This window comes from Nansenia antarctica (genome assembly GCF_963989245.1).
Source record: "Nansenia antarctica genome assembly, chromosome: 4".
NCBI lineage: Eukaryota > Metazoa > Chordata > Actinopteri > Argentiniformes > Microstomatidae > Nansenia > Nansenia antarctica.
Genome location: NC_137689.1, coordinates 63182572 through 63191871, shown reverse-complemented (window position 1 = coordinate 63191871; position 9300 = coordinate 63182572). Strand labels below are relative to the sequence as shown.

At 44.5% G+C, this 9300-nt stretch overlaps 1 protein-coding gene across 1 annotated transcript; it reads left to right on the top strand.

The window, feature by feature from the left end:
- Positions 1-245: 245 nt before the first annotated feature.
- LOC308156245 (putative ATP-dependent RNA helicase DDX4) lies at positions 246-6344 on the top strand (the record flags this gene model as incomplete). The annotated part of the gene is made up of 15 exons (XM_080529594.1): positions 246-257; positions 962-1015; positions 1293-1334; positions 1490-1525; positions 1777-1819; positions 1980-2125; positions 2319-2471; positions 2726-2880; positions 3052-3181; positions 3846-4012; positions 4193-4338; positions 4621-4720; positions 5071-5341; positions 5747-5839; positions 6267-6344. 15 exons carry the CDS (start codon positions 246-248, stop codon positions 6342-6344), a joined length of 1626 nt encoding a protein of 541 aa, XP_080385720.1.
- Positions 6345-9300: the final 2956 nt, after the last annotated feature.

The window sequence follows — 9300 nt, the reverse complement described above, 5'->3', positions numbered from 1 at the left end:
GCTTCAGGTGGTTACATTTAGTACCTAATATAAAGAGTGTTTTTTTATAAAGCCATTTTGTACTTTGTGTTTTTTATATTAAGAAAAACAGACTAGTTACAGAAAGACATTCAAGCCAATCTTGAGTTGCAATTGTAGTTAGTAAGACTCAACAAAATTCCATTATATGTAGTATGATAATTGAGAGATGTTGCTTTACTCTGGCTGAATGCGTGTTTTCTTCTAAACAGGGAGCACCGATGAGAATGGGAACAAAGGTAAGTGTTGACTGATAGGGGTAGTGGTGGTCTAGTGGATAGTGAGTTGGACTTGTGATCCGAAGGTTGTGAGTTCAAATCCCGCCTGAAGCCACACCACTACTAGTGTGCCCTTGGGTAAGGCACTTAGCCCTCAGTTACTCCAGGGGGAATGTCCCTGTAATTCGTAATTGTAAGTCGCTTTGGATAAAAGCGTCTGCTAAATGGCAAAATTAAATTAATATCAGAGGTCATACTGTTTCCCAAAAGATTGAAGTCCATAAACATGACCCCCCGGGTTGAGACCCTTTCTCAGTAAATAAAACTACCAAAGTAAACCATTGCTTGACAATTGAATGCTTCTAAACCCTGAAGTAATGTAATGTAATGTCCTGTTGTCTTAACAGGGGGCGGAAGAGGTGGATTCAGAAGTGGTATATTCAGTTTATCATTCTTTCCTATGTGTCTCTTAATGTGTTGATTTCCCATTGTCTGACATGCTTCTTTGTGATAAGACTTGCTGCAAAACACTTTTCTGTTTTACAGGGGATGGTGATGACATCAATGAAAAAGGTATGATGGTTTTCGTATACTGTAGGATAAAGTGCTCTGTAGCCAAGTTCACACCATGGCGCAGCGCCACTCTTACATTGTTTGGGGAGAACCCTGGGGGTGTAATGGCGGTAAGCCATTGAATTCTCCTCACTTCTGCTATTTCCCCTCAGGTTTTGGAGGTGGCAGAGGAGGTCGTGGGGGCAGAGGAGGCTTCCGTTCTAGAGGTACATTGATTCTGCACGGCTGGTGACAGTGAAATGAGGAACACCCCATTCCTCCTTCCATCCTCCTTCCATCTCCTGATTTCTGCCCTCACTGATCTCCCCTTCTAGAATGTTCTGTTAGCTCCATGACTGATGAAGAACAAACATGTCACACACCTGATACAGGCACACGCAGATGCTTGGTTAATCTGTGAAGATGAACACCAACTATGCTCATAAGAATGTACTAGTTGAGTTGCTGATGGGTGTGATCTCAAACGTGATTTCCTGGTTTCAGATGGTGAAGATGGAGGTGGAAGAGGAGGCTTCGGTGGAGGAGGTAATTCAGTAGGCGTTTTGTGTGTTTTTTAAAACCTTTTATTTTACCAGGAATTTCCATTGATGTCTGAGGACATGGGGTTAGAGTGTTGGATGAAACTGCCTTGCCGCACAAGTCCATCTCCTTAGAGTGTGTCTTGTCTTTGTTCTCCTCAGGCTACCGTGGAAGAGACGAAGAAGTGTTCTCCAAAGGTTCTGTCTTTGAGATATTACCTTATCAATGAATGGTCATGATTGATTTGTCGAAAGCATAACATGATTTGTTGACAAGGTGGCCCAGCCACTCTTGCATTGTTTGGGGAGAACCCTGAAATGAGCTGTCCTCTAATTTCTGCTTCCCTGGTTGACAGGAGAGATGGGCTCCTGCCCTACTTGTGTGCAAGGCTTACTTACTTAAACATGTTTTTTGTTGCCGTCTTATTGAGACCTGTTTCCCACATCAGGCTCCTGGGATGGTGAGGGAGGAGACGGTGATGCTGATGGTCAGTATGTTCATACCTGATGGCCATGGGCTCTAAATATTGCAAACTTTCTCTTCTACTGTAAACCGTCTCTCCTGGGTGGTCTAGCTAAGCAGGAGTTTCGGAGTATCTAAGGCCTCCCTTAGGACCTTCTAGGGTGACCTGTACCTCCCCTCCCTCCTTAGCACCTCCAAGGGTGACCTATGTGCCCCCCACCCCTTCTGAAGAGGAATCTGATGTCTTCGCTCAGTTTGAAACGGGCATCAACTTTGACAAGTATGACAACATCCTGGTGGATGTCAGTGGCAGCAACCCCCCCAAAGCCATCCTGGTGAGTTCCTTCCTGGTGTCTTCATGTTGCCTCAGTTGATGACTTTCACTACCTGATGAGCAAATTTTTTTTTAACCAATTTTCACAAATTGTCTTGAATGGTTTACATTTGCTTGTTTGTCTGTGAATTGTTGTATGATCTGAAGGTAAATTGAGAGACCGTAACACTGTCCCCCCATCTCTGTCCCCCCAGACGTTTGAAGAGGCTGCCCTGTGTGATTCTCTGAACAGGAACGTCACCAAGTCTGGCTATGTGAAGCCCACCCCGGTGCAGAAGCATGGCATCCCCATGATCTTAGCCGGCAGAGACCTCATGGCCTGTGCCCAGACCGGCTCTGGAAAAACAGTGAGTCGCCTTCTACAATCTACACAAAAATGTTCTATATATTGTGTGTTCCAATATTTTGGATGTCATTAATCATTAATGTCATCTATCATTAACTCTTGGCTCTAGCATGTTTTATCAACATGTTTTGAATTCAAGTGCACCCTGCACAATTGCCTTAATTTTCTCTCTTTGCGCAGACAAATCAATGAATACAATTGACAACAACAATCTGTAAGGGACTAATGATTGTTTTGCTGTAAACCGCTCCCCAGGCTGCGTTCCTGCTGCCCATCCTGCAGAAGCTGATGGCGGACGGTGTGGCAGCCAGCAGGTTCAGTGAGGTGCAGGAACCAGAGGCCATCATCGTGGCTCCCACGAGGGAGCTCATCGTGCAGATCTGGCTTGAGGCCAGGAAGTTCGCTTTCGGGTAAGGAGGGCAGCCCTTCTAGAATGTGTTATAAAACGTTACAGAGTTTTACAAAGTGTCCTGAACATTCCCCAGTTCTAGGATGAATGCCACATTTTCAGCAAAGCGTGAATGTTGTTTTGCCCAAAGGAACTAAAAATGATGTGACAACATTGTCCCTCTCCTCTGCAGGACGTGTGTGCGCCCTGTAGTGGTCTATGGGGGCGTCAGCACCCGACACGCCATAACAGAGGTGCAGAAGGGCTGCAACGTGCTCTGTGGAACCCCGGGGAGACTGCTGGACATCATTGGAAAAGGGAAGGTAACCTCATCTACTGTACCTCATCTGACCTGCAGTACACGCTATTGTACACGTATTGTTTAACGTATGAGAGCAGTTGGTGGCAGGTGATCCATATGCCTTTAGTTCTATCTATCCTACCATATCATGTGCTTTTTTTCATATAACTCCTATTTTAGAGACTACACTGGCTTCCTGTTAAGTTCAGAATAGATTTCAAAATCATTCTGCTTGTTTATAAAGCTCTCACTGCTGGCACAGCACCAGAATATCTGAAAGACCTTTTGCTAGCATATCAGCCCAATAGAGCTCTCAGGTCTGCTGATGCTTGTTTTCTCTGTGTCTACTCTGTGTCTACAAAAGAAGAGATTTGGTGAGGTTGCATTCTCATTTTATGCACCCAAATTGTGGAATGCACTGCCAGTTACTCAGCAAATATGTTCAAGTCAAGACTGAAAACCCATCTTTTTAATATTGCCTAAATAATTAAATTATGATTATATAATGATTGGAGCACTTTGAGCTGCAACGTTTGCAGGAAAAGTGCTATACAAATAAAAGTTATTATTATTATTTAACCAACTGCTATAACTGACTGTCCTTTATGTATAGTTGTACAACTAGAGCACTTCATTGGAGTTGGTTACTCCTTCTGGAATAATACAACCCTCTCTCTCTCCCCCAGGTGGGTCTGAGTAAGCTGCGTTACCTGGTCCTGGACGAGGCAGACAGGATGTTGGACATGGGCTTTGAGCTTGATATGCGTAAGCTGGTTGGGTCTCCAGGCATGCCCCCCAAGGAGGACCGCAATACACTGATGTTTAGTGCAACCTATCCAACTGACATCCAGATGTAGGTCTTTCTCTCTCTCTCTCATGTTTGTGGAAATAACTGAAGTTTACTGCAGATAAACTTATTATGAACAGCAGAGATGATGGTTGTGTGGAAGTATTTATATTGAATGTAGTGATCTGTCTGAGAATGCATATATTGTTGCATTGAGGATGAAGAAAAGGATTTGTGGTTCTATAGGATAGCTGCTGACTTCCTGAAGACTGATTACCTGTTCCTGGCTGTGGGGATGGTCGGCGCAGCCTGCAGTGACGTGGAGCAGGTGATCGTAGAGGTGTCTCAGTATGACAAGAGGGACAAGCTCCTGGAGATACTCAAGACTACAGGTGACTGTCCACACCTCACCATACAGCCTGTTCTATTCCATGCATTACCATGAGCCTGTCCTTCAATTTCTGCCTCCCCTGTATTTCAATCATAATTCTCATGAATAGTTGATCCTTTGGTACAGGTTTCCCAGACACAGATTAAGTAATAAAAAACTAAAAAGGTTCTTCAATGGATATTTTCTATAGAAAGTGTGATAGGACTAGTCCAGGACTAGTGTCAATTCATCTGTGTTTGGGGAACTTGAACGTGATGTCTGAAATGGGTTTTGTTTCTGTAAGGAACGGAGCGCACCATGGTATTTGTGGAGACGAAGAGGAGGGCTGACTTCATCGCCACGTACCTTTGTCAGGAGAAGGTGCCTACTACTAGTATTCATGGGTAGGTGTTCTCTGTCAGGAGAAGGTTTCTACTACTAGTATTCATGGGTAGTTCATCCTGGAGCCAGGCTTCACTTCAAGGAACTGTGATGATGACCATATTTGAATGATTTTTATTCGATGCAATGGATCTAGATTCTAGTAGCCTCATTCATGTGAGAAGTATCAGACTTGATATAAGAGCAATGTCACAATATGAGAGTATCTTAACTGCGATTAGGCTTAGGTAAAGGATTTCATACATTTACACAAAGGTGGAAATAATATGGTATAGAGTTTCAAATCTCAACTTCAATGAGGTCTCAGTCTGGTCGTAGTGCTTGGCATTTACCGTCTTCTCACCATCAACAGAGACCGTGAGCAGCAGGAGCGAGAGCAGGCGCTGGCAGACTTCCGCGCGGGCAGGTGTCCCGTCCTGGTGGCCACCTCTGTGGCAGCACGCGGCCTCGACATCGAACACGTTCAGCATGTGGTGAACTTTGACCTCCCAAAACAGCTAGATGAGTATGTGCACCGCATAGGGAGGACGGGTCGCTGCGGCAACACTGGGAGAGCTGTGACCTTCTACGACCCGAACACAGACAGCCAGCTGGCTCCGGGTCTGATCAAAATCCTCTCTGGGGTAGGTCACTAAGCTAGCACTGCAGCAACCCAAAAGTCTGTCCTCTCTTCTTCTCTCCCCATACATTCCAAGACAATATCAAGGGGGAGGATGCATTTTGAGAAAGAAACGATGAGAGCAGATTCAATTAACAGGAAAAACTATAGGGACATAGGGAAGCACTCAGAATCCAGCAACCACAATCCCAATTCTCTACGTTTCTCCTTAGTGTGCACTTGTTCACTTCCCAGTATGGTGTAAAAGCAATAGATTATGGACCGATCGTCTAAAGTGGCTGAGGAGGTGTATACTTGAGGGAGAAGGATGGAGAATTGGGACTGGGAGAGTGGATTAGCAAGTAATTCAGACAACGGACAGATTTTGAGATTAGGATGCATTTTCTAACATGACTAACTCGATTGGCAGGCTCAACAGGAAGTGCCCAAATGGTTGGAGGATGCGGCCTCCGGTGCCCATGGGACCTCTGGGTTCAACCTTGCCTCCACAGACTCAAGGATGGTGAGCATCTATCAGGCTCTGCACTGGGGGAGATCCCAAATGGATCCCTGGGACCACTCTAAACCTTCACTTGGTGACGTCTGTCAGGCCGTTCCAAGCATCCCATTTAGCATTAACTCAGCACTGGTTTTCCACTGAAGAGAGAGTCACCTGTGCGGTGTTTGTGTTACCAGGAAAAGTTGCACTAGCATAACTTTATCCCTTAGAGGTGCTAAGTACCTGTCAGGTTTGTACATGTTCACAGGGTCCTCTTTTGAAACTGCCAGAATACAGTCTTGCTGTCATCAGTGGAGGCATAAATCAACATGACAAGCTGATTTTATTGGAATTACCATGATCCTGTCCTGATTTCTGCCTCCCCTGGCTGTCACTTACCAGGCTAACTGACTACATGTTCATGACTCTCAAATCTCTTCCTTGTCTCCAGGGTGGAGCTTCAGCCAATAATGAGTCCAGGCAGCAGCCAGCTGCCAGCGCTGCAGATGACGGCGACGCATGGGAGTGAAACTCAAATGCATCCAGCACCTCTGAAACCATTCTTTTAGTTTCTTGGTTTCTTAGTTTCTTTACCTGTTTCTTGTTTGGTTTACTTTTCCTTTAGTCTTTCTTTTATAGTGTTTGAAGGGGAAAGCACTTTGCTGTCCTGTGGTTGTGACTTTTTGCTGTGTTTAACATTTTAGATTTAACATTTGTGTTTAACATGTTGTGTGTTTAGCATTAGGGCTGGGTATCGCCACTGATTTCCCAAAACGATTCGATTCCGATTCACAGCATTCGATTCACGATTCGATTCCGATTCGATCTAGTTACAATATACATTTTTTTCTTGAATATGAAAGAGATTCTCCGAACTAATGCTATAAATGGTTCAAGGAACCCTATAACATGTAGCATTGTTAAACATATCAATTAATTGACTCCAAAGCAGTTACATGAATGTACTTTTTATTTACATATGACTTTGCTTTTGTCCAGCTCATCTCTATCGTCACATTTTTTAAATCCAAAATGCACCCAGACATCTGACTTTAAGCCTGGTGGTGACTTGAGTGTCCCTGCCATCGCCATGTTTTTAGATTTTAGTGTTGAGACCTCACGTTGCGTGAGATATGATAAATTCTTGTAGCGCGAGATCTGGCCACGAGATCTCGTTGCGGGTTGAAGCTGCAAGCAAATTTTTTTTAATGAAAGATCGATCTCAGGATTTATGAATCGATAATCGCTCATTTAATGAAGATCGATTCAGAATCGGGAAATCGATTTTTTTAACCCAGCCCTATTTAACATTGTGTAAAAATGTGTGTTTAACATGAAAATATCCCCCCAAAACATTTTGGGAGGTGTTTGTGAAATAAACATTTTAAAGGTGTATTGTTCCCTATGTGTTTTTATCATAGAGGTGTATACTTTTAATCTGGATTGCCTATACTACATAATGTTAATCTTAATCCATACATGACGCATCGTAGCTTTTTCCTCGCTGATGGGGTCCCATGTCGTGCAGTAGGTGCCCTTTTTTTCTTTTCGCCCCTGCCCTTCAAACAGCCTGAGTCCACCACTGACTAGCTTGTTAATTACGGTAATTAGCAACCTCCTCCACATCAACATTCCCACCCGGTCTGCCTCCTCCATCAACCTGACCGTCCCCCCAGCCCGTCTGTCCACCATGGGGTTTAGAGCCTTCAGCCGCTCCGCCCCTCGCCTCTGGAACTCCCTCCCCCCGACATCAGGAACATTGATTCAATCTCCACATTCAAAACTCACTTGTTTTCGCAGGCGTATGCCCGTTGATTTACTGTTCCCGTGTTGCTCTGCTGCTAGCTATGTTTATACTGTATATTTCTCTGTATTTGAATTTTGCAACTGTTTTTTAAATGTGTTGTACGGCGACCTTGAGTGCCTTGAAAGGCGCCTTATCAAATAAATGTATTATTATTATCTCCATGACCTCACCAAACCATTGATACTAGACTAATATAGCTCCAAACTAATCCAGATACATTTTAGGCCAGGTAAAAGCCTTGATTGATCTTTTGATTGGAAAAGCACACTTTTCTAAGGGATGTAGTAAGCCAATATCTCTGGATATCCCTAATAGGCCTTAGAGATAAATAAAAATAGTCTTACAAAACATAAATGCCAAGGGTTTTCAATAAACAATATTTTGGGGGGTCTTATACACACCACCATGTGTGCACTGCTGCGTAATGCGTCTATCACAAAATGTACATTTGGTAAGTAAGTTAGCTAAGTAAGTAATCTAGCTAACTATGATTGGAAACAAGTTACTATCCAGTTGTGGAATTATATTGGCTGCCCCGGGCTTACACAAGCTACTTGAATCACGCATTCAACTGGATGCAGAACTGGAACGTAGTAGATATGATTTGAACAGGACAGGCATGCGAGACTGCCATATACCATATATATATATATATCTGCCATATATCATTCCTCCACTATGATTGGAAATGAAGTAGTGTCCAGTTGTGGAATCATATTTAGCAGTAGCGATATTCGGAGTCTGGCGTAGTTCTAATGCGCTCTGCCTTTCTGACTGCGTGATGCAGGACAGCTGTGAAAGGAGACTGACCAGGCAATCTTCAGGCATATATTCACTTACCGCGACACAGTACTTTCCATGGAATTATACATGGTCATGACCAGGGTTTTTTCCCTGGTCAGTCGCGTTCAGACATACGCCGACACTGTAAATTCCATGGAATCTACTGGGAAGGCTCGTATGTGTGAAAGGGGCTTTAGTTACAGTAATTGCCTTGCTGGTTGTATGGATGGGAATACATATTCTTGGACACACACACACACACAAAAGCCTGTGAGCAGAGAAGACACACACGCAGATGCAAACACACACACACTCACATACAAGCCTTTCCACAGAGTAGACACACACAGTCACACTCACACAATCTGATTGCTGCGATGCTGGTCTCACAGGGGGAAGAGCTCCCAGTCCTTTGACATCTCAGTGGAAAGCTGGCATTGATCTGGGACCCAGCACTCATTAGCTAAATCACAGAGAATTTAGAACAACTTTGACACTCTCAGGCTGGCTGGGGAGGAGGGGAGAGAGGGGGGCAAAGGAGGAAGGAGAAGAAAAGTGTGAGAGAGGTGAGAGGGGTAGAAGGGGGGGGAGAGAGAAGGGGGACAGAGGGGGGACAGAGAGAAGGTACAGATAAAGAGGGACGAGAAGAGGGAGACAGGGAAAAGAGAGAAGGGGGTGGGGCAGTAAGCAATCACACCACCAGAGAGTAGAATTGATCGTCTCTTTTCCTCTGCATAAGCATAAATGAGTGCTGAGGGTAATATGGACGTTACCTCCCTGGCTGTCACTGCACCACTGGCAAGAGAGGCAGGCAGATATTGAACAGTCAGCTCTGGAGGAGAGGGATGGAGCCAGACTGCAGCCCCACACACACACACGTGCGCACGGACACACA